Genomic DNA, 26,497 nt, shown 5'->3' with positions numbered 1-26,497 from the left:
TTGATGAAATCAAATGAAATCAAATGATGTTCAATTTTAGACCCTTTAGACCTCAATGTGAACCAATTTGATAACCGTGGCCTAAATATTAAATATCTAAATACATGGTTAGATTCAGCATATTGAGGAACCCCATATATTCAATCTTTGTTAAAATCAAACAAAGTTTAATTTTGGACCCCGATCTGAAACTTGAAAACTTGGCCCATAATCAGAAATCTAAGTACATGTTTAGATTCAAAATATCAAAGAACCCAAAGAAATCATTTTTTGATAAAATCAAACTAAGTTTAATTTTGAACCTTTTGGACCTTGATGTAGACCAATTTGAAAACAGGACAAAAAATTCAGAATCTAAATAAACGGTTAGATTTGGCATATCAAAGAACCCCAATAATTCATTTTTTGATGAAATCAAACAAAGTTTCATTTTGGAGCCTTTCGGATCCTTATTCCTAAACTGTTGGGACCAAAACTCCCAAAATCAATCCCAACCTTTCTTTTGTGGTCATACATCTTGTGTTAAAATTTTATAGATTTCAACTTACTAATGCTAAAGTTATTGTGCAAAAACCAAGAAAAATGCTTATTTGGGACCTTTTTTTGCCACAGCTTATTCCAAAACTGTTTGGACCAGAACTCCCAAAATCAATCCTAACCTTCCTTTTGTTGTCCTAAACCTTATGTTCATAGAAATTTCATATATTTCTGTTGACTTATACTAAAGTTATTGTGCGAAAAATAAGAAAAATGCTTATTTGGGCCCTTTTTGGCCCCTAATTCTTAAACTGTTGGGACCAAAACTTCAAAAACCAATCCCAACCTTCCTTTTATGGTCATTAACCTTGTGTTTAAATTTCATAGATTTCTATACTTGATTGTAAAGAAAGCTTCCACTTAAAATAAATAGTATGTTACTGCTAATATAGTTAATTTTCAAACTAACCCAAGAATAAAAAATGTCACCTCTATGTCCTCAGCACTGTACATGTAAGGGACGACATCAAAAGATCGATGTAGGATAAACAATTTAAATCAAATAGTTTGGGGGTGGGGAGGGGGTTAAAATTCTGCAAGTTTTGTATATCTAAAATCGATATTTACATATATCCCTATTGGTAAATCAAATTAAGTTAAGAGGGGGGATGTGGGGGTCAGTGAAAAAACTATGTGAGGTAATTTTTTTTTATCCTACATTGAACTTTTGATGTCGTCCCTAAGTCTGAAAACAAAAAAATATTTAAACAACTTAAACATAACTTTCATGACATACCTCTGATCACACATTTGCAATGTTTCATTGGCTGCTGCTCCTTATTTGCACACGAATCAAAACAACACTTTTCAAATCCACTACTAGTCTTGATACATGTATAAATATAAAAAAGCATCGCCTCTAATGACTTCTGTTTTGTTGATTATTTTCCACTACTTCTTTTAGTGCATGTACTTTCATTAAAAATGCTAAAAGAAAAATGTTTAAATGCATAAACATGATAAAAGGAAGTTTTGATACATGTAACTGGCAAAATTGCCTCACTTTGACATTTCAAAATAAGACTAACAGATTTGCCCTAAAAAATATGACTTTACAAAAAGCATTTCATCAATTATTTTAACGTTCTTCTGCATCATTTCATATCAATATGATCAATATGACATTTTAATGAATGAACTGGTTATATTGCATCTCTGATTTTGTCAATTAATGTCAATCTTTGGGCAATAAACATAATACATGTACATGTATTAGCATGATTAAGGAATTTGAAATTTTAAGTTATATGAAGATGTGGTATGAGTGCCAATGAGACAACTCTCCATCAAAATAACAATTTATAAATGTAAATTATAGGTCAAGGTACGGCCTTTAACACAGAGCCTTGGCTCACACCGAACAGCAAGTATATACATGTATGTATCACGATTTTGTGCTGTATTCGTGTCAGTTCTGACTTTAATACACCTATAGATAATAAAATTGAGAATGGAAATGGGAAATATCTATACATTAAATGATTTACATGTCTATCAAACCATCTAATGCCCAATTTTTTAAATTTCTATAGAACTACAGCCACATGATTAATTATCTGCCTTTTCACAATGAAAATGACACGAAAAAAAAGTATAATAACAGCATCCCCCTTTTATAAAGTGACTTGTATATTTATTTTGTACACCGTTAAACAATCTTTTGTGTCTGGCTTCATGCATTTAGTGATATTTCTTTTGGTACTGGATATTGATTGCTATGTCTCATATAAAATGATGAGTGAGTTTTAATTCATGTTTCAAACAAGCAGATAGGATACGGATATTAAAATTAGAAAACATTTCAGAAAAGAATACCCACTTTAGAGTGGTCCATAAGACACATGCATGTAGGATGGAAATCTTATTTTTTTATTTAAATTACCTTTAAAGGAATTATTGAAGCATCATCACGCATGACTGGAGAAGGCCCCAGTTTAGCAGTCAGTGCAACACCCCACTTTTATTAACATTTCTGGATCTGCCACTGTTGACCAATTCAACCAGCTGTGAAAATAAGATAAAGGTTATGTGAAACTTGGCATTCACTACACACAAAACAGTTGACCTATAATCACCTACATGTATTACTTTGTCTTATTTACTTGGAATGATCAAGTTTTTACATAAACTAAAATCATATAAAATCAAACAGTGACTGTGTATTCCAAACTCTGTGCATGTATGATTGACAAAAGGTGGTCAATGGTTTTCAGGGTGTTTGGTGGTGTTTTGGGTGACGAAAAGACCAACCCCACTGGATTTCATGTTTTTATGCCCCAGATTTTGCAATCAGGACCCCTCCAACCCCCCTAGAACAGTAGAAGACAAATACATTGTTTACAAAAAACCCTGTTCTCACAAGAAGGTCATAAATAAGGGACCAGTACCCTATTATAACCAGCAGGGCATGAAACAGCGACCCTGATTTTTGGCATATCTATAATAGGAAGTAACTCCCCCCCCCTTTTTCCCAGATACAAACATACCATTCATATGTCGGATAGTGTTGTATTATTATATTGTATGATATAAACTCAACATGCTCAATGGAACTGAAAGTTGAAGTACATGAAGTATGGAAGATGTCTTAAATTATTAACAGAGTATGGACTATGGACGATGTGCATGGTGTGGCGGTATATGGTCGACACAGAGAGAATTTAATGCTTACTGTACATCTTTCTGCTTATCCATTTTTTAAAATGTGAATGATAAATTTATTTTTACCTTTCTTTGTGCTTTCCAAGTGGCAAGTCACCAATCAAAACAAAAACACTTTCGTTGCGTTGACTTTCATTTCAATCGTTCCCTGGTTTCTTCCAGTGAAACTACAAGTTATCTATTTCCATTTATTTGTTTATCGGTTTGACCATCCGTTTGAACAATCAGAGTTGTTTATACCATATATCTCTGACTCTGTCCATTCTTGCAGTTAGTTTTAAAAAAATGAAACCTCCATCCGCAGCTCGTGAGCGTCCATGGTATTGCGTCATAATATACAAAATGGTAACGGTGAGAATTCCGGGTTTGAATACTCTCGTACATTTGTTAAAGTGAGGGTCTGGAAACCGTTTCGGGAGGAAAGAATAAAGAATGATGGACGAATTGAAGTGAAGAATAATGAGAAAATAATAAAGAAAGGAAAGAGGAGAATAAAAATGCAAAAAATAGAATAAAGAACATTTGAGAATCATGGGGTTCAACTTCTAAATTATAATTAGACTGAATATTGAGAATTATTGAAAGTTAATGACACATTATAAATGAAGAAACAGAGAAAATGTTGATGGTCTGAAAATTAAAGATATAAAGGACCCTCATCCAGAACCTTGTATTTATTTTTATTCAATTAGTTTGTTACATTTCTTTTTTCTTTTAAGTGGTATAGTAGTTTGATAAAATTAGTTGTCATAATTTTTTTTTATAGTGACAGTGTTTGAGTTGGTCGCGTTGTATAGAAAAGAGAAATTGAGAAGGACGTTTATTTCCAAGAGTTACAACTTTTCTAGTAGCATGCTTTGGCAGATTAGAGGAACATAATTTAGTGACTATTGTTCGTCATGATTTTAACATGATAAAATGCTTCTTTCCACTAATTATAAAGAGCCTAATTGAACAAGACAGAAACTACCTCAGACAATCTGACACTTACTAAGGGAAGACCATTTAACTTAAAAAAAGGGGTGTGTGTTTTAAAAATAAATCTGACCCCCAATTTGATGAAAAAAAAAATATTCTGGTCAAGCAGATGACAAAAATATTATTCTGAATTTTCCCACATACCTTATAGGGTTTAATTTTGACAAAATAATTTGATTGATAGCGTCGAAAAACTAATTAAATTTGTTCACACTGTGTGCCAAAAAAAACTTCTGAGTCAGAAAACAAATAATCATACCCCCTCTTTTTGAAGTTTAATGCTTTCCCCCTTAATTTAAGTAATATAAAATATGAAAGCATATGTTTTTAAACATGAATATTTTTATAGGGTATTACTCAAAACATACGTTAACAACCTGTTTTTAAACATATGTTTACCAGGTGTTACTTAAAACATGCGTTTACAAGGTGTTTTTCCAAACATATGTAAACCACATATTTTCAAACACATGTTTACAAGGTGTTTCTTAAAACATATAGTAAACATATGGCCAAACGTATGTTTCTCATGTGTTTTGTAAACATGTGTTTCACATGCGTTCATCAACGCGTTTACCACATGTTTTTCAAACGTATGGGAAACGCATGGTTTCAAACACATGTTTACCACCTGTTACTCAAAACACATGGTAAACATATGGTGAAACGCATGTTTACAATACGTTTTCAAAAACACCTGGTAAACATGCGTTGCAATTTTGCCTGTGTAAGAATGCCAATTAGACAACTCTCCAATGAACTCTTCATTTATTAAAGTAAACAAGTAAAGTACCGTTTTCAACACGGAGCCTTGGCTTACACCGAACATCAAACTATAATATACATCTCAATTGATTATTCTCATCCCTAAAATATATTTGTTGAATATACCAATTCAAATTGCTTAATGTTTTGAGGGATGTAAAAGAACCAAGCCACGTTCAACTAGTTTACCTTAGTAAAAAAATATTATTATATGTTAATGGCATTTTGTTTGCGATGTTTAAATAAGCTGCCTCTGTTGTAACTACTCTACGGTTGTTAAATTTGAAGTATTTACGAATTTATATCGTTCAGTGCTGTTTATTCGGAGTTTTTATTGTCGCAATCGTTCGTAAACAAATAACTGTCGTCACCATTAAAATTTTAGAATTGTGCAAGTTCATATCACGCACTATTATTGTTATTTGAAGCATATATTTGTAGTCTCTGTTGTAATTAGCCATATAACCTATGTCATGTTTAACAAGTTTTTAGAATGGTTCAAGCGTCTTAACTGATGTTCGGTTTGACTTTTGTATTCTATAAATTTCAAGATTGTTTTAGTTAGGATGATATGATTTATTTACCATCACAATCGAGGATATTTTTTTACAAATACTTACATTCACAGTTTCCCTTTTTTGTTATTGGTGTTGTTTTGTACACTTTGTAGGCGTTTATATAATTTATTTATTGTGTACATATATCGTTACTCGTAACGATTCAGCGCCTTCGTGAGAAATATCGTTGACTATTATTCAGACGTTTTATATATATAATATATATATATATACGAGTCTAAATTGAAAACTACGTTCTAACCTATGATTGCGTTGGATAAAACCCGCAGTATTTATACGTGTGCATGTAAAATTTCGTTGTAGAAAAGGTCTAAAAACAGCACAAACAACATTTTCCAAAAGACAAAAAAAGTGAAAAAGTATATTTAAACCAAACGCATTTGACTAACAGGTCGAACAACTGATGTTCTTTAACCCTGTTGACTGCCATTGGCGATTGCCAAATAAAATTAATATATATATGTACAAACATGTGATGTATTGTATTTAACGTACCTGTACTAAGTTGTGCTTTATAAAGAATAAAGCATAACAATATCCATATATCATGCGAAATCTTTACTATAGATTACGTGAACATATAAACGATCTTCCAGAAATATTGAATATAAAAACAGACCACAATAAAAAAAAACATACTTATCCAAATGAAACACAAGATACAAGCAGACACACAGAACAATACAAGTCAAATCGCCTAACTCAGTACAGCCAACACATTTTGAGAATTTGTACGTGTGATATGCTTTTTTTAATATAAACAAATACAAATTTTTTTATGGTTATTTTTTTTTAATCGATATCTATAAGTCTTTCTGAGAAGTAAAAATATGCAGTTAATGTAAAAAAAAAAAGAATACGAATTCGACCTTTGACCTTGACCTTATGTTTGTGGTCTCAGAACGTCAAGTCATTAGACGCTTGGTCTCTATCATCAATGATTTGACGAATTACTCGATTATTTCACTTATGTACCTCAAGAGTTAACTCGCATAAGGAATCTCAAGATATCTTCACTCAAAGTTATTCATGTCATAGGAATGTAACAAGCAACATGGGAAACTAATTTGTCGTATTCTTTTTTGATTGCAAAGACATAGTGTGCTTAAGGAAAACAATGCTTTTTGAAGATATCTCTTATAATGAAAAGTGTTCGGTTGTTTTAAAAGCAAATTAACCGTTTGATATCATACGGCAAATATCTTATCGACATTGTTCGAAACAACAAGAAAAATCATCAAAATAATATCAAAGGTCTTTCCACACATTATAAAGACCTAATAATAAAGAGAAAATAATCAAAAGAGTTTTCCATTGAGAAATCGAAAGTACTAATCTGAAAAATCTAAAAGTGGAAAGTCCTTACAATATAACTCTAATCAACATCAAAAGTCTTGATGGGTGTAATACTGCTTGTCCTTCGATTGACACAATATAAATCATATACTGTTTAAATTAGGTTTGCTTTTATCCCTTAAAAGGAAGATACAGGTTATTCACTAATAATTCGATTTTATGTTAATAGACTTTCGATCATACCGGTCATTCAAAACTGAACAACTCTTAAATGCCTGAATTTACCGCAAGGAAAAATATCAAGATCTTTATCATTCACCAGTAAACGTTCAATACACTAACTATTGCAATCAATTTTGTACCAGTCAGACTCAAATTGGTTAAATTACTTAAATAAACGAGTATTCAATAATGTCAATACTTTACAAAAAAGGAATCGTGAAATAACAGTAAAACATAGAGATACATTCGTATATTGCCGGATTAGAATAAAAGATACCAAATTGAATTATAATGTATACCTGTATGTAAATTATATAATCATCACACCTTTTTTTTATTATTTATTGTAAATTTTAATGTTTTTCAACAAACTGTCAAGGTCACCGCTATACTATAATTCTACTACGCGTGCCGTGTGAAGAATGTCGTCCCTCCTCTGGTCGGTGGATTTATTTATAATTCGAGTCAAGCAGCATAATACTTTTAATTTTCTAAAGAGCATTGATGAGTTTGAAACAAAATCCTTTAACGGTTTCATCGTACAAGTATTTCGTCCTTTAATGACGCTGTTAATATTTGAACAAAATTTTTAATTTTTTTTTGGGAGAAAAAAGTACATTCTCAGATACTATACTGTATATGTGATTACAACATATTATGTAGTAAAAATATCAAAAAATAGATATTAAATCAAAAGTGTAAACACACAAAGCACATATTATTCGGTCTGCACTTGTCTGTATTTAAAAAGAAAAAATAGAATATATGCCGCAATTTTCATTTTTAAAGGCCGTTAACATAATTGCTTATATATTTGTCATTGGAACTCTGTGGTCGTGTCAATTAAAGTTACTTAGATATGTTCTAAGACATGACCGCATTTAGAAATATCTAAGGACGTGCCTGAGACATGTCTTATCGTGTACAAACATATCTTGAGTGACCTTTATGGAATAACCGTTTCACAGATGATATCGGATATGTTCATTATGTCGTAACTACAATCCACACCTTTTTTCACAAATATGACCTACTGTATGAGATTATTTACCGGATTCGTAATAACATTAGCAACACGACAGATGCCACATGTGGAGCAGGATCTGCTTACCCTTCCAGAGCACCTGAGTTAACCCCACTTTTTTTAATGGGATTCGTGTTGCTTAGTCTTTAGTTTTCTATGTTGTGTTGTGTACTTTTATTTGTATGTTTGTCTTTTTTCTTTGTTAGCCATTGCGTTGTCAGTTTATTTTTTTAGTTTGACTGTCCCTTTGATATCTTTTGCCTCTGTATTTAAACAGTCCTAACTACTGTTGTCCTATGACCATCATAACAAAAAGACGGGGAGAATTGAATGACATGTTTTTTTTTAATTATATTTCAGTAAATAAGTAAACGGAGGGATGTTGCAATTTAAAAAAAAAAGGAAATGCAAAATATTTTTTTCAAGTCAAATTGATAGATACGTTACCATAGAATATAAAGAATTATAAATGCATTTCAGACAAAACATACCTAAATAACCACAACACTTTGTCAGGGCGATATTTTTGTAGCATTTTTTTTCTATATGATTGAGAGTTTTATCATTTAGTGTACCAAATTTAAGTACAGGATTTGAATCAGCCAAAGTTAAAAAAAAGGAAGACTTTTCTCTGCAAACTGAAATTAAAATGTTTTCCACATCAAATTATCGTTGCACAATTTGGAGAGGTGCAAACAATGTTGTTAATGATGATTGCATTTTCAGAATGTTCAAATTATTTTAAAAGAGCGTTATAATATGACATATCGGCAGACATACTTTTGAGAGAGCTACGATTGATGCCAATTTCCTATGAGATAAAGAAACACTATTTTAGTTCTTTAAGCACTTCAACAAATGAATCCGGAATATCTCAATGTATTGATATATGTGCATGATCTTAGTATTAGAACACACAGACAAATTTCTTGTCAATGTGGTATGCTTTTTATTCCAAAAACTCAAATTACATATTAGAGACGTTGATGTTGATATCTGGAGTATTTGATTGATCATAACTCAATTGAATCTTGTTATCATTTGTTGAAGAATATTTTTTTTAATTAGTTTAATTAAAAAAATTTAAAAGAAAAAACTCAAATCGGAACGCAAAATTGAGAATGGAAATGGGGAATGCTTCAAAAAGACAACAGCTCGACCAAAGAGCAAACAACAGCCGAAAGCCACCAATGGGTCTTCAAAACAGCGAGAAACTCCAGCACCCGGATTCGTACTTCAGCTGGTCCTTTATCAAAAGGCAAACTCAAAAGCACTAACGAAAACGAATGGACAACAACTTTTATATAAAGTATAAGTAAAAACTGTTATACTTAACCTCTTTATCTTTTTTATCTGGTTTAAATCCATATTCGATTAAAGTTGTGATGATGTTTGAATTATGGCTATGAACAGCCTTGTGTAATGCTGTTCGCCCCTAAAATGATATAACAGATACCAGATGTTGTTTACAAATAAGCTTGGTTTTATTCTTTTTAGAGAAATACATTGAAGAATCCATTCAAAACTAATCCCACTGTGATCTAAGGTTACGGTTGCATATAATTATAGTGCTTTATCAGTATTCACGCGTCGTTGTAATACAGCACAATCTTTGTAATGTTAAATATCATCGATTGATTATTTCCATCTCGATTTCAACATTTACTTTAAATATATGCCATAGCGTCACTTAAACAACTGTAGGTTGCACTTACAGCCGTTTCTCAAACCATGCTTCTTTTGGGGACATATATAATACGCATAGGTATGTTAATTTTTAAATTTACTGGTTTGGTACCAAAATATGATCTCTGTGTTTCATCGCTAAGAAACATCACTTGAAGTCAGGGCATACACATGTTGAAAATATGCCACAAAGCCATGTATTTTGAACTTTTAAATAAAATAGAAGTGCATATAGACTTCCCGTTTTGGATAGAATTTTTTATACTTCATAGTAAAAGTGTCACATTTTTAGCCAAAAAAGGAGTTCTTATTAGGAATTTAATTGTCTATATTAACAGAATTGCAAGCAATAAAATCTTGAATTTGAAAAAAACCTGTGTTGTTTTATGCCTCTGTTTATTTGATCATTCTGATTCACATACCATTCTGATTCTCCGATCTTATTGATTCTCTTATAACTCGACATAAACAATATACTTTTGACCAACCTGTAGTTAAAACAAGCGGAAAGCAAATTCCATGCCAGGGTTACAAAAGGTCATTTTTGTCGATTATTCATGTCGATTAAAACACCCAGATATCGATTCAGACAAGGAATCCACAAAAAAATCTAAACATTCTATAATCGAACAGTGATTTCGTTTCCTCAGCCTAAAACTTGTCTTCTTTATATCATAATTCATTTTCTAGATGTCAGTAGTCAATAAAATATGAAGCAATAATTTTTTTCAAACAGAAAACTATAGAAAAACTGCTGTTTTCAAAATGAACTCTTTATTATCAAGGTAACTGCGTATTTGTCGACCTACCAGTGCAGTAAGTATAAGCGATATTTATAAATAACGGAAAGCAGAAAGCAGAAAGCCAGTATTTATTGTACCTCGTTGTCTTCTTCATCTGGGTTACAGCCATGTTGAAGTAAAGTTTTAATGAGGTCTGGATTCCACAACTTTACACTGCAAGCCAAGTGTAATGCTGTGTTCCCCTGAAGAGTTACAAGAGACATTTTCATTCAAATACTTGCCTTCTCTGTAAACTTTAAGGACTATCCCGTTGTCGGATATTGTTACGAATTACACAGTTCAGGACAAATGCATGCCTGTAGATTTGCAGCAAATCATCATTAACATACCGACCAGTAGATGCATCATTTGTCTTTTTTGTGTATTATTTTCGTGAATGTTACACAATGACAATGTTTATAACATATCACTCAATTTGATTTTCATCACTTTATCAAATTATTAAAACAGTGTTTTTAATTATGAGATCAACTTGATTCAATGCGAAATGAATTTAAGTTTCAATCAAACATTACAGTTTTGAAAATAAATGTATATAGACGAATATCTTTTGACTTATATATGTTCTAATAGGTCAGTGAGTTAAACAAGTCTTGATATTAAGTTATGTAAAAATAGCGGTAAGAAATTCGATAAATACTCTGCAGATAAAGTAATGAAAAATAAAATCACAAAAATACTACACTCTGAGGAACATTCAAAACGGAAAGTCCCTAATCAAATGCATTATCAATGATAAAACACATCAAAGGAATAAACAACAACTGTCATATTCCTGACTTGGTACAGGACTGCTTGTGTTATACATTTTATACACATGATTCGTTTGTATAAATGTTTCATTTGAAACTAAATAGCACGTTTATCGATTATTTTCAGAAAATGTCTATATTTCAACTGGTTGCACGGTTGAACAATATTGTTTTGTAATGCATGTGTATAAAGTGATTACAGGATTTCACTAATATTGACAAACATTGGAACCATTTGTAAGTCTCCGCTTTTAATATCTTAATCGATGTTAGGTCTTCAATCTGACCGCAAAAATATCTATAGTGCTTAGCAGACTATATTTTCTTGGTTTAATTTAACTGCATTTTACATATTGACGAGTGAATATGACACAACAATATCATTTGCGAAATATCAATGACTCCTCACATTCTGCAATAGGTTACCTCTTAATTCATCTTTTATACTTGTAATAGTGTAGTGGGCATTGCATAATTTCGTTAGCACCTGAGTTCTTACCGTTTTCGTAGTATTTGTGATGCTCATTGTTTGGTGTTCTAAGTTGTGTCTTGTGTTGGCTACTTCCATTTGAAATGAAATTCGGAAAAAAGGTGCAGCAAATTATGCTAGATTTATAAATAACATTCCTCGAAGTAGAAAACAAGTATTTGATTTACCCGATTGTCTTTTTCATCTGGATTACAGCCATGTTTCAGTAAAGTTTTAATGATGTCTGCATTCCGCACATGTTCGCTGCAAGCCAAGTGTAATACTGTGTTCCCCTGAAGTGATACATGAGAGAAAATTTCATTCAAATCTATGCATGCTCTGACAGTTTTGAGAAACTTCTCGTAGTCGTTTATTGTTATAAATCATACAGTTCAATAAAAATACATGCATAAACATGAAGTGGAAATCATTATTAACGTATTGACCATTATATGAATTATTTTTGATACCAGTATTTAACATATTGACAAGTTGATGTTAATCATCACAATCATTTGACAAATATGATCGATTAATCATTTACATCACAAGTTCAACTTCTACTTCAAATATATGCCATTTTGTAAGTAAAATAACAATATATCATTTTATTTAAAAAAAAACATATTTTGTTGTTTTATGCCTCTGTTTATCTTATCATTCTGATTATCGTATTTTTTTATTCTATTATCATTCGGCGTAAACAACATACTCTTGATCAACCCGTAGATACATGGGCTTGTATACCAAACAAAAACATCATTAACAAAGTTGTCGATAACAAAGTTTTAAAATTGATTCAGGACAGGAGCCAAAAAAAAAAAGATACAATCAAAAACAAGCGGAAAACACAAATTCCATGACGTGCTTACAAAAGGTCATTTTTTGTCGATTATTCATGACGACTTAAACACCCAGATATCGATATGGGAGACACAAAAAAAGCAAATAAATGTATTCTGTATTTGAACATCGATTTCGTGTCTTCAGCATTAATCTTGTCTTTCTAAAGATGATTATTTACTTTCTAGATTTGAGAAGTCAATAAAATATAAAGCAATAATTTTTATCAAACAGAAACTAAGAGAGAATTACTGTTTTCAACACCAACTTGATACACTGGTAGTCCAATTTAAGTCTGAAACGGTCATTTTGGTTTGATCAAGTTTTGATCGACTTAATTGACCGCTAGGTAAAAAACGTTAAGACTTTTCAGACTTTAAGACGCTGTTCAGATATGTAGTGTATAGCCCCTTCAGTCAAATCAAGGTAATCAAGATTGAAGGCTCTAGCGTTAATTTCAAGTCTGTTAAGACTGTTTTTGGACAAATTTATATCAATTGTTAAAAGTAACGTTCAAAACTTTAAGATCGGGTTAAGATCCGTTTAGTGTGTCAGAATGATATTAGGAGTTACGCAATTCATGTGGAAGATACATTCTAATTACAAAAAATGTACAATATAATTGCTAAAATGAAAAACGTACAAAATGTATATATTATTTTGAATATTATTAAGTAAACTGAATCATTGGTTGACCTTTTTTTTTATCTGTATTGGTCTTTTTTGAAGAGATTAGAGAATACATATATATCATTTTGTTAGTTTGTTTTGTTGAGTAAATAAATAATTCGTCAATAAATGTTTCTGATTTTATTTTATTTTTATTTATTGTGGTGTTAATTAATGTATTTATCTACTTATTCTTTGAAAATAGTAATTGCAAATTTTAAACGTTACATTAACAAAAGGGTGAGAACAACATCTTATAAATTTCATGCGTCCAAATCACGTTTCTTGATTTAACTTCATCAGGAAAGATCAGCGCAAAATACAACTATTATAATTTCGTTATCCAATTAAGGCCGCATCAGGGAACCATGTCTCCGTGTGTTCTAATCTTCTGAAATTGCTCTTACGCCGCGAAGAGAGAGTGTTAAAACTATAAATAACATACCATCGGAAAGAGAAAGATGTCGATGGGGTTTAACAAAATAGAGAATAATAGACTATAAATATGAAGAATAGAGAAAATGGAACAAAAAATAAAGAATAAAGAATAATAAGGTGTTTGAATATAAAGAAATTGATAATATTAGACAAAAAGTATAAAGAATAGAAATTTTAAGTTCAGCATCGAGTATATATCTTCTTACATCTGTTTGTAAATGCGCTAATCATTTCTTTCATTTGAATAAAAAAAAAATTAATATAACATATACATTTATTTGTTTATTTAGGTTGCACTTTTTTAAATAATTCTTCTTCGTCTTCTTCTTCTTCTAAATTGCAAAAGCGTTAATATTTTCTGTCTATAAAGATTAAGTTCGATGGCATGTGCCAATAATCTAATGGTAATAAAATCAACGATCCATAAAATAGCGTGGCAATTACAATGGTTTCACCTGACATTGTATCATACATGTACCTCCGTATGTGTTGTTTACACAACAAACTGCTCAGAGTCTGAATTGACCAGTTTTTGTGCTCGACCAGTAAAATCGAGCACACATTTTACTCGACTAGTCTCGACTGTACTTAACTGTACTTAAGTGTACTCGACTAGGTCTCGACTTTACTTAATTAGTCTGATTCAGTACTTGATGATCTTTTTGTTGACTGAAATGGTCTTGACCAAAGCGCGATCTGTCTCGACCTGACTTTTTGTAATGTGACTTTTTGTCCTTTGACTTTCTGTCCGTTTACATACCTAATTAAATTTTTTTTTAAGATTTCATAACTTTTCCAAATCAGCTTAGATCGCAATGAAACGTTTTAGCTATCTTTATTATATATTTCTCACAGAATAACCAAGGTTGTGTTGTATGTTGGTGTTTTGCTGTCAAATTTAATACCTTGTTAATAAGTAAAGACCGTAATATAATTTTCAGTTTTGACAAAATTCAGATAGATACCTATAATTTAAACATTTCAATTTGACAGCAATAAAATAAATTACCAAATAACCCTTTTTTTGTAAGAATAATATATAATAAAGATAGCTGTAGAATTGCATGAAAATTCAAGTTGCTTTGAAATAATCTAAAGTGTTATGTCTGAATTTTGTCTGAACTCCAAATTCTAGCTTTTTTTTACCTACATCAATTTAATTCTTAAATTTGTCAGCAATACTACAAATTACATAACGAATTGTGATTAAGTAAGTTCAATATAAAACTAAGATAGCTGTATAGTTAAAAGAACAACTAAGTTGATTTGAAAATGTTATGAAAAAATTTAAAGTGTAATATCTAAATTTTGGCCGAACTGCAAAACCTAGCTTTTTTTACCTAAATTAATTTAATTCTTAAATTTGACAGCAAAACACCAAACTACATAATGACCTATGATTCAGTAAGATCAATATATAACTAAGATAGCTGTATAATTTGATGAAAATCTAAGTTGATTTGAAAAAGTTATAAAAAAAGTGTACTATCTCTATTTTGTCCAAACTGCAAATCTTAGCTTATTTTTACCTAGATTAATTTAATTCTTAAATTTGACAGCAATACACCAAACTTCATTACAACCTTAGATTCAGTAAGATTAATACATCGCCAAGGTAGCTGTATAGTTTGATGAAAATCCAAGTTGATTTGAAAAAGAAATTAAAACAATTAAAGTGTACTATCATTACTTTGTTCGAACTGCAAATTCTAGCTTTTTTGACCTAGATTAATTTGATTCTTAAATTTGACAGCAATACAACAAAAACAAAATGACCTGGGATTCAGTAAGCTTAATAAATATCTAAGATAGCTGCATAGTTTGATGAAAATCCAAGTTGATTTAAAAAGAATTAAAAAAAAATAAAGTGTACTAGCTTTTTTTTTGTCCAAAGAGCAAACAACAGCCGAAAGCCACCAATGGGTCTTCAAAACAGCGAGAAACTCTAGCAACCGGATGCGTACTTCAGCTGGTACTTTATCAAATTGCAAACTCAAAAGCACTAACGAAAATTAATTGATAACAACTATTATATAAAGTATAAGTAAATACTGTTATACTTAACCTCTTTATCTTTTTTATCTGGTTTAAATCCATATTCGATTAAAGTTGTGATGATGTTTGAATTATAGCTATGAACAGCCATGTGTAATGCTGTTCGCCCCTAAAATGATATAACAGATACCAGATGTTGTTAAAATAATAAGCTTGGTTTTATTCTTTTTAGAGAAATACATTGCAGAATATAATCAAAACTAATCCCACTGTTCTCTAAGGTTACGGTTGCATTTAATTATAGTGCTTTATCAGTATTCACGAGTCGTTGTAATACAGCAAAATCATTGTAATGTTAAATATCATCGATTGATTATATACATCACGATTTAAACATTTACTTCAAATATATGCCATAGCGTCACTTAAACAGCTGTAGGTTGCACTTACAGCCGTTTCTCAAACCATGCTTCTTTTGGGGAGATATATAATACGCATAGGTATGTTAATTTTTAAATTTACTGGTTTGGTACCAAAATATGCTCTCTGTGTTTCATCTCAAAGAGACATCACTTGAAGTCAGGGCATACACATGTTGAAAATATGCCACAAAGCCATATATTTTGAACTTTTAAATAAAATAGAAGTGCATATAGACTTCCCGTTTTGGGATAGAATTTTTTATACTGCATAGTCAAAGTGTCACATTTATAGCCACAAAAGGAGTTCCTATCCGGAATTTAATTGTCTATATTTACAGAATTGCAAGCAATAAAATCTTGAATTCGAAAAAAAACCTCAGTGTTGTTTTATGCATCTGTTTATTTTATAAATCTGATTCACATAGCATTCTGATTCTCCGATCTTATTGATTCTCTTATAACTCGATATACACAATATACTTTTGACCAACCTGTAGTTACATGGGTTGTTTACCGCGAAACTTCCACAAAAAACCCCATCATTAACTAACCAGTTAATAACAAAGTTTCAAAGTTGATTGAAGAGAAGGGATAGAAAAAAGATAAAAAGTGGAAAACAAATTCCATGACGTGGTTACGAAAGGTCATTTTTGTCGATTATTCATGTCGATTAAAACACCCAGATATCGATTCAGACATCGAATCCACAAACAAATCTCAACATTCTATAATCGAACAGCTAGTGATTTCGTTTCCTCAGCATAAAACTTGTATTTTTTATATCACAATTTTTTTTCTAGATGTCAGAAGTCAATAAAATATAAAGCAATAATTTTTTTCAAACAGAAACCAATAGAAAACTGCTGTTTTCAACATCAACTCTGTACTATCAAGGTAACTGCGTATTTATCGACCTACCAGTGCAGTAAGTATAAGCGATATTTATAAATAACATTTCCTAAGCAGAAAGCCAGTGTTTATTGTACCTCGTTGTCTTCTTTATCTGGGCTACAGCCATGTTGAAGTAAAGTTTTAATGAGGTCTGGATTCCACAACTTTACACTGCAAGCCAAGTGTAATGCTGTGTTACCCTGAAGAGTTACAAGAGACATTTTCATTCAAATACTTGCCTTCTCTGTTAACTTTAAGGACTATCCCGTTGTCGGATATTGTTATGAATTACACAGTTCAAGACAAATGCATGCCTGTAGATTTGCAGCAAATCATCATTAACATACCGACCAGTAGATGCATCATTTGTCTTTTTTGTGTATTATTTTCGTGAATGTTACACAATGACAGTGTTTATAAAATATCACTCAATTTGATTTTCATCACTATATCAAATTATCAAAACAGTGTTTTTAATTAAGAGATCAACTTAATTCAATGCGAAAATAATTTAAGTTTCAATCAAACATTACAGTTTTGAAAATAAATGTAATCATACGTTTTTTGATTGAGTTAAGTCTGCCAATTGATATTTTATCGTGTGTTTTTCTATGTTGTGATGTTATGCTATTGTTTCAGAAAAAGGGAGAAGGTTTGGATCCATTAAAACGTTTAATCCCGCTGCAAATGTTTGCACCTGTCCTAAGTCAGGAATCTGAAGTACAGTAGTTGTCGTTTGTTTATGTAATATATACGTGTTTCTCGTTTCTCGTTTTGTTTATATAGATTAGACTGTTGGTTTTCCCGTTTGAATGGTTTTACACTAGTAATTTTGGGGCCCTTTATAGCTTGTTGTTCGGTGTGAGCCAAGGCTCCGTGTTGAAGACCGTACTTTAACCTATAATGGTTTACTTTTTAAATTGTTATTTGGATGGAGAGTTGTCTCATTGGCACTCACACCACATCTTTCTATATCTGTATAAAGACGAATATCTTTTGACTTATATATGTGGTAATAGGTCATTTAAGCAGTTAAACAAGTCCTGATATTAAGGTATGTAAAAATAGCGGTAAGGAATTCGATAAATGCTCTGCAGATAAAGTAATGAAAAATAAAATCACAAAAATACTACACTCTGAGGAACATTCAAAACGGAAAGTCCCTAATCAAATGCATTATCAATGATAAAACACATCAAACGAATAAACAACAACTGTCATATTCCTGACTTGGTACAGGACTGCTTGTGTCATACATTTTATACACATGATTTGTTTGTATAAATGTTTCATTTGAAACTAAATAGCACGTTTATCGATTATTTTCAGAAAATGTCTATATTTCAACAGGTTGGACGGTTGAACAATTTTGTTTTGTAATGCATGTGTATAAAGTGATTACAGGATTTCACTAATATTGACAAACATTCGAACCATTTGTAAGTCTCCACTTTTAATATCTTAATCGATGTTCGGTCTTCAATCTGACCGCAAAAATATCTATGGTGCTTAGCAGACTATATTTTCCTGGTTTAATTTAACTGCATTTTACATATTGACGAGTGAATATGACACAACATTATCATTTGCGAAATATCAATGACTCCTCATATTCTGCAATAGGTTACCTCTTAATTCAACTTTTATACTTGTAATAGTGTAGTGGGCATTGCATAATTTTGTTAGCACCTGAGTTCTTACCGTTTTCGTAGTATTTGTGATGCTCATTGTTTGGTGTTCTAAGTTGTGTCTTGTGTTGGCTACTTCCATTTGAAATGAAATTCGGAAAAAAGGTGCAGTAAATTATGCTAGATTTATAAATAACATTCCTCGAAGTAGAAAACAAGTATTTGATTTACCCGATTGTCTTTTTCATCTGGATTACAGCCATGTTTCAGTAAAGTTTTAATGATGTCTGCATTCCGCAAATGTTCTCTGCAAGCTAAGTGTAATACTGTGTTCCCCTGATACATGAGAGAAAATTTCATTCAAATCTATGCATGCTCTGACAGTTTTTACCGGTTTTCGTGGTATTTGTGATGCTCATTGTTTGGTGTTCTAAGTTTAATGTTTGTGTTTTTGGACAATACAGTGAAGTTACAAGCTACTTTCTACATTAAAGTACCTATGCAGCAGCAGTAAGAAGAAGATATGTTTCAGAAAACACTGACAGTTCCATGTCCGAACAAAGGAGCAGGAAAGTCATTTTTCTTCTAATTGGCGCAATCGTATGTTTTATTTTTTTGCGCAAATCATACCTTGTAATTTTAAAACAGGTGGCGCAAACGTAGCATTGGGGAAAAAAATTGTGGCGCAAAAGAACGCATTTTTGGCGCAAACGGATGTCTCCCCATATTTTAAGTTGCCAGCTGAAGGACGCCTCCGGGCGCGGGAGTTTCTCGCTACATTGAAGACCCATTGGTGGCCTTCGGCTGTTAACTGCTATATGGTCGGGTTGTTGTCGCTTTGACACTGTCCCCGTTATTGTCTCTGTCCTCGTTAAATCAGAGCTATACCGTTAAATAATAATTGTTTTTAATGTTAATATTCTATTTTTATGCTATCTCAATTTGCAAATAGTTATTTAGTATAAAATAGTGTCTTGTAAGTCATTTTTGAGAAGGATAAAAAAACATGCATATATATGCAAACCTATAATGGTTTAATTTTTAAATTGTTATTTGGATGGAGAGTTGTCTCATTGGCACTCACACCACATCTTCCTATATCTATATATAGAGTTACGTAGGTGACTTTTCCTCGACTGAATGCGTAAGCAATATACATAATGGATTCAATTTTACTTTAATGAATTGCATTTGATCTTGGTATGAGTTAGTTTTCTGTTGAATCAGTTGAACATCTAATGGTAATCGATGTGTAATATTTGACACCGGACATTATTTTTGGAGTAGTAAAATACAAATAAAGTATGCTATCAAACAAAATTAAAAACTTTTGAATGTAACAGTATGGTACAAATCCGTTTGATTTACTGAATTTGCATTTTTTTTAATCGATATGCAAATGGTATAACCTGCTGCCGGTTATAATTAATAAAAAGATGTGGTATGTGTACCAATGAAACAACTCTCCATCAAGTCACATAGTATAAAACATTCCATTATTAGTCAAAAGTTCGGCCTCAACACGGAGCTTTGGCCCAAACCGAACAGCAAGCTATACCAGTCCCTAAAATGACTAGTGTACAACAATTCAAATGGAAAAACAAAAGTCTAACCTATAAATACGGTAATTTCGCTAATTTATTTTATAGCTTTTTGGTCAGTTCCGAAATAGCAAGTAAGCGTCTCACTGTTTTTTAAAATGAGAAGTAGCACTAGTGCTTTAAAAAAAAATTTCTATGATGGATTGACTCCTGTATAAGTAAGTGCTAAAACAATGATGATAACAAAAATTTCAAGAGAGTTATGATATCGGTCTTTATATGTATATAATGTTTAATATAAACTGTCAACTAAATTTTTTAAATAGGCTTGTATTGTTGTTTTATTTATTTATTTTTTATTTGTAAATGTAATAATTTAAGCAGGTTTAATGCTCTTCAACTTTGTACTTGTTTGGTTTTATAAATATTTTGATTTGAGCGTCACTGATGAGTCTTATGTAGACGTAACGCGCGTCTGGCGTACTAAATTATAATCCTGGTACCTTTGATAACTATTTAACCTTATATAAAAGATAAAACATTGAACTTTATTCATTTTACGTTCACGGATGGGTAATTAATTAGTTAAGTTATGATAATCCGTATCGGTTGACTGCTTATATAATCCGTTTATTAGAATGTTAACAACTTTCACCAAGCATCTGTCATCTGTATCATGTGAATAGAATTTTGAAATATACAGTAAATATGTACTTAAAATATACATTTCTTGACCACATATAGATAAGAACTAATAGTTTACATTAGAAACCAAAAAAAAATGTTTCAGCACATCTTTGAGATATAATACTGATCATTATATCTTAGAGGCGGAATGAATACATACAGGACTACTTTATGTCAGAAAGCACGACTTCAAAGTTTTTATGATACATCTTCCGGTTACAACACTTAATAGTTTCTTTCATAAACAATTTAATTTTAAAGATTCTATCTGGAAATACATATTTTTAAAGTTTGCATACTTTATTGAATGAAATACGTAGATATACAGTCACATTAAAAGACCACAAAAGATATCATCAAACCTGTAGAAATTTTATTCATAAAGGGAGAGTAACCCCTAATAAAAAAAACAGATAAAGTGTGTCCCGTTTTATTAAAAATATTTATAATCTTACCACGACTGAACACGATCTTACAGCTACTAAACAGATTATTTACCTTTGGTCTCATTTGATCTGAACGTGATCTAATCAAGTATTATTTGAATGATAGAAGAATCTGTCTTGTTTATCTTGACACGACTGATTTGACTTACACAGGCAAAAATTGCTCACATGAATTTCACATGAATCTCACATGAAATTCACATGAACAATTTCACGTGAGATTCGCTTATATATGAAGCTCAAGTGAACATTTTCATGTGAATTTCACGTGAATTGAGATTCACATGAATCTGATGTAAAAATGTTGACTTGAATTTCACGTGAAATTTACAACAAAATATTTTGATGCTTTTCGTGATTTGAATTAAATTTGAAAATTTAGATTTTATTTGATATACTCTATTTAAAAAATTCATGTGCATTTCACATGAAAAAAAATTCGGTGCTTTTCATGTGAAATTCACACGAGTTTCACATGAGATTCACATGAAACGCACAAAAAACTGATTTCACGTGAGTTACACGTATAACCTCGTTTGAGGTGAAATTCATGTGAATTTCACATGAGATTCAGTTGAATTCAAATTCATGTGAAATTGATGTGAGTGAAATTTGCCTGTGTAACACGGTATATTTGAACAGAGTCTGAGTGTCTAAATAGGTCTTAACGTTTTTCCTTAGAGGTAAATTAAGTCGATCGAGACTTGATCAGACCAAAATGACCGTTTCAGACTTAAATCTGGCTACTAGTGGTACCATCTAGGTAACTGCATTTTCATATCGAACTGCAATTGCAGTAAATATAAGCGATATTCATAAATTGTTTTGCTAAAGCAGGATGCCACTATTTTTTTTATACCTTGTTGTCTTTTTCATCTAGGTTACAGCCATGTTTAAGTAAAGTTGTAAAGATGTCTGGATTACGCGAATGTACACTGAAAGCCAAGTGTAATGCTGTCTTCCCCTGAAGAGTAACAAGGGACAAATTCATCCAAATATATGCCTTCTCTGTAAACTTTAAGGACCATCCCGTAGTCCGTTATTGTTATGAATTAAACAGTTCAACACAAATGCATGCATGTAGATTTGCAGCAAATCATCATTAACATACCGACCAGTAGATGAATCATTTGTCTTTTTTTGTGTATCAGTGACTTTTATTATCGTGAATGTTACACAATGATAGTGTTTATAAAATATCACTCAATTTGATTTTCATCACTATACCGAATTATTAAAACAGTGTTTTTAATTAAGAGATCAACTTAGTTCAATGTAAAATGAATTTAAATTTCAATTAATCATTTCAATTTTAAAAATAAATGTATATGGATGAGTATTTGTTGACTTATATATTTGTTAATAGGTCATAAAACCAGTAAAAGAAGTCCTGATATTGACTTATGTAAAAGTGGCGGTAGGAAATTCGATAAATGCTTTGCAGATAAAGTGATGACTGCTTGTGTTATACATTTTATACACATTTAAAGTTTGTATATATGTTTCATTTGATTTTTCCATTATTTTCAGAAAGTGTCCATATTTTAACAAGTCTTACGGATGAATAAATATGTTTTGTAATGCATGTGTAGATATTGATTACAGGATTTTACTATTTTTTACTAACACTTGAACCATTTCTAGTTCCTTTATTTTAATATCCCTCTCGATGTCAGGTCTTCTATAATCTGACCGCAAATGCATTTATTGTGCTTATGGGAACAGATTTTTCCTGGTTCAATTTCACTGCATTTTACATATTGACGAGTAAATATCACACACCATTATCATTTGCGAAATATCAATGATTCAACATATTCTGCAATAGGTTACATGTACCTCTTAATTTATCTTTTATACATGTCATAGTACACTGGGAATTACATAATTTCGTTAGTACCTGAGATACCATGGTTTTAGTGGTATTCCTGTTACTCCATGTTTGATGTTCTGAGTTGTGTTTTGTGTACTGTTGTTTTTCTGTTTTTTGTTTAGCCATGGTATTTTCAGGTTTTTTTGACAAGTGAGTTTGAATGTTTCTTTAGTGTCCTTTGCCTCTTTTTCAATACATTTGTTTTTGATTTCTTTTCCAATTCTCTTATAACATTTGGATCAGTCGACGTAATACTATATATATATATATATACTTTCAATGAAGTCATGAATAGACGTGTTTCAATGAAGTTAATCTCATTTAGCAATACACATTCTGATTTGTAAAGGAGTAAACAGTTAACATCCTGTAATACGAGGTTGAAAAACATATGCAAAAAAAATAAATGGAAATACGTAAACAAGATTATAATAATTTGTATAAGATATCTTTGGTTCCTTCCATTTGAAATAAAATTCGGACAAAAGGTGCAGTAAAGTATGCCAGCTTAATAAATAACACTCAAAGTAGAAAGCCAGTATTTACAGTACCTGATTGTCTTTTACGTCTGGATTACAGCCATGTTTAAGTAAAGCTTTAATGATGTCTACATCCTGCAAATGTTCGCTGCAAGCCAAGTGTAATGCTGTCTTCCCCTGAAGAGTAACAAGAGACAAATTCATTCAAATATATGCCTTCTCTGTTAACTTTAAGGACCATCCCGTAGTCCGTTATTGTTATGAATTAAACAGTCCAACACAAATGCATGCATGTACATTTGTAGCAAATCAACATTAACATACCGACCAGTAGATGAATCATTTATCTTTTTTGTGTATCAGTGACTTTTATTTTCGTGAATGTTACACAATGATAGTGTTTATAAAATATCACTCAATTTGATTTTCATCACTATACCGAATTATTAAAACAGTGTTTTTAATTAAGAGATCAACTTAGTTCAATGTAAAATGAATTTAAATTTAAATTTATCATTTCATTTTTAAAAATAAATGTATATGGATGAGTATTTGTTGACTTATATATTTGTTAATAGGTCATAAAACCAGTTAAAGAGGTCCTGATATTGACTTATGTAAAAGTGGCGGTAGGAAATTCGATAAATGCTTTGCAGATAAAGTGATGACTGCTTGTGTTATACATTTTATACACAGGTAAAGTTTGTATATATGTTTCATTTGATTTTTCCATTATTTTCAGAAAGTGTCCATATTTTAACAAGTCTTACGGATGAATAAATATGTTTTGTAATGCATGTGTAGACATTGATTACAGGATTTTACTAATTTTTACTAACACTTGAACCATTTCTAGTTCCTTTATTTTAATATCCCTCTCGATGTCAGGTCTTCTATAATCTGACCGCAAATGCATTTATTGTGCTTATGGGAACAGATTTTCCTGGTTCAATTTCACTGCATTTTACATATTGACGAGTAAATATCACACACCATTATCATTTGCGAAATATCAATGATTCCACATTTTCTGCAATAGGTTACATGTACCTCTTAATTTATCTTTTATACATGTCATAGTACACTGGGTATTACATAATTTCGTTAGTACCTGAGATACCATGGTTTTTAGTGGTATTCCTGTTACTCCGTGTTTGATGTTCTGAGTTGTGTTTTGTGTACTGTTGTTTTTCTGTTTTTTGTTTAGCCATGGTATTTTCAGGTCTTTTTGACAAGTGAGATTGAATGTTTCTTTGGTGTCCTTTGCCTCTTTTTCAATACATTTGTTTTTGATTTTTTTTCCAATTCTCTTATAACATTTGGATCAGTCGACGTAATACTATATATATATATACTTTCAATGAAGTCATGAATAGACGTGTTTCAATAAAGTTAATCTCATTTAGCAATACACATTCTGATTTGTAAAGGAGTAAACAGTTAACATCCTGTAATACGAGGTTGAAAAATATGTGCAAAAAAAAAATGGAAATACGTAAACAAGATTATAATAATTTGTATAAAAGATCTTTGGTTCCTTCCATTTGAAATAAAATTCGGACAAAAGGTGCAGCTAAGTATGCCAGCTTAATAAATAACACTCAAAGTAGAAAGCCAGTATTTGCAGTACCTGATTGTCTTTTTCATCTGGATTACAGGCATGTTTAAGTAAAGCTTTAATGATGTCTACGTCCTGCAAATGTTCGCCGCAAGCCAAGTGTAATACTGTGTTCCCCTGAAGTGATACATGAGAGAAAATTTTATTAAAATCCATGCCTTCTCTGTCAATTTTGAGAAACTTCTCGTAATCGTTTATTGTTATAAATCACACAACTCAAGAAAATAACATGCATATACATGTAAAGCAAATCATTAACGTCTTGACCAGTAAATGAATAATGCTTGATACCAGTAATTTACATATTGACAAGTTGATGTTATACAGCACAATCATTTGTCAAATATCATCGATTAATTATTTACATCACGATTTCAACATTTACTTCAAATATATGCCATTTTTTAATTAAAATAACTATATATTACAACAAAAAACACTTTTTTGTATGCTTCTGTTTATCTTATCATTCTGATTCACATATAATTCTGATTCTCTTTTTCTTTTTATTCTCTTATCATTCGGCGTAAACAATTTTCTTTTGATCAACCCGTAGGTAAATGGGCTTGTTCAGAGCGAAACAAAAAAGTACCATAATTAAAAAAGCAGTAGTTAACCAAGTTTCAGACTTGATTGAGGACAGAGAAAAGAAAAAAAAAGAAAGAAACAAAACCCCAAAAAAACAAGCGGAAAACAAATTCCATGACGTCTTTACAGAATGTCGTTTTGTTGATTACTGATGTCGATTAAAACACCCAGACATCGATTCAGACATAAAAGCCACAAATAAATCTAAATATTCAATATTCGAACAGTTATTTCATTTCTTCAGCATAAAAGATGTTTTTTTCTATATCATAATTTATTTTCTAGATTTCAGAAGTCAATAAAATATAAAGCAATAAAATAAATTTCAAACAGAAACTACGAGAAAATTGCTGTTTTCAACATCAACTTGGTGCCATCTAAGTAACTGCATTTCTATCGAACTGCAAGTACAGTTATTATAAGCGATATTTATAAAAAAAAACATTGCCAGAACAGAAAGCTATTATTTATTGTACCTCTTTGTTTTTTTCGTCTGGGCTACAGCCATGTTTGAGTAAAGTTGTAAAGATTTCTTTATTCCAAAAATGTTCGCTGCAAGCCAAGTGGAAAGCTGTGTTCCCCTGAAGTGATACATGAGAGACACAATC

At 31.1% G+C, this 26,497-nt stretch overlaps 1 protein-coding gene and 1 long non-coding RNA gene across 2 annotated transcripts in view; both read right to left on the bottom strand.

Moving 5' to 3' along the window:
• Positions 1–1,279: 1,279 nt before the first annotated feature.
• On the bottom strand, positions 1,280–3,525 carry LOC134694758 (uncharacterized). Its single transcript, XR_010102598.1, has 3 exons — positions 3,265–3,525; positions 2,420–2,541; positions 1,280–1,464 (listed from the first exon to the last, which is right to left on the bottom strand). It is a non-coding gene; the product is annotated as an uncharacterized LOC134694758 (long non-coding RNA).
• A 7,093-nt stretch (positions 3,526–10,618) lies between these two features.
• Positions 10,619–26,497, bottom strand: part of LOC134694220 (putative ankyrin repeat protein RF_0381) — a 48,877-nt gene continuing 32,998 nt past the window's right edge. The window contains exons 5-11 of the mRNA XM_063555218.1: positions 25,314–25,418; positions 23,756–23,860; positions 22,191–22,295; positions 18,889–18,993; positions 17,125–17,229; positions 11,960–12,064; positions 10,619–10,732 (exon numbers count right to left, since the gene is read on the bottom strand). Of these exons, the coding sequence (XP_063411288.1) occupies positions 10,619–10,732; positions 11,960–12,064; positions 17,125–17,229; positions 18,889–18,993; positions 22,191–22,295; positions 23,756–23,860; positions 25,314–25,418 (744 nt within the window). The remainder of the gene's footprint in view (positions 10,733–11,959; positions 12,065–17,124; positions 17,230–18,888; positions 18,994–22,190; positions 22,296–23,755; positions 23,861–25,313; positions 25,419–26,497) is intronic.

Source organism: Mytilus trossulus, chromosome 13 (assembly GCF_036588685.1).
Source record: "Mytilus trossulus isolate FHL-02 chromosome 13, PNRI_Mtr1.1.1.hap1, whole genome shotgun sequence".
NCBI classification, from domain to species: domain Eukaryota; kingdom Metazoa; phylum Mollusca; class Bivalvia; order Mytilida; family Mytilidae; genus Mytilus; species Mytilus trossulus.
The sequence above is the reverse complement of the archived record's forward strand: the minus strand, read 5'-3'. Positions and strand labels throughout refer to the sequence as shown.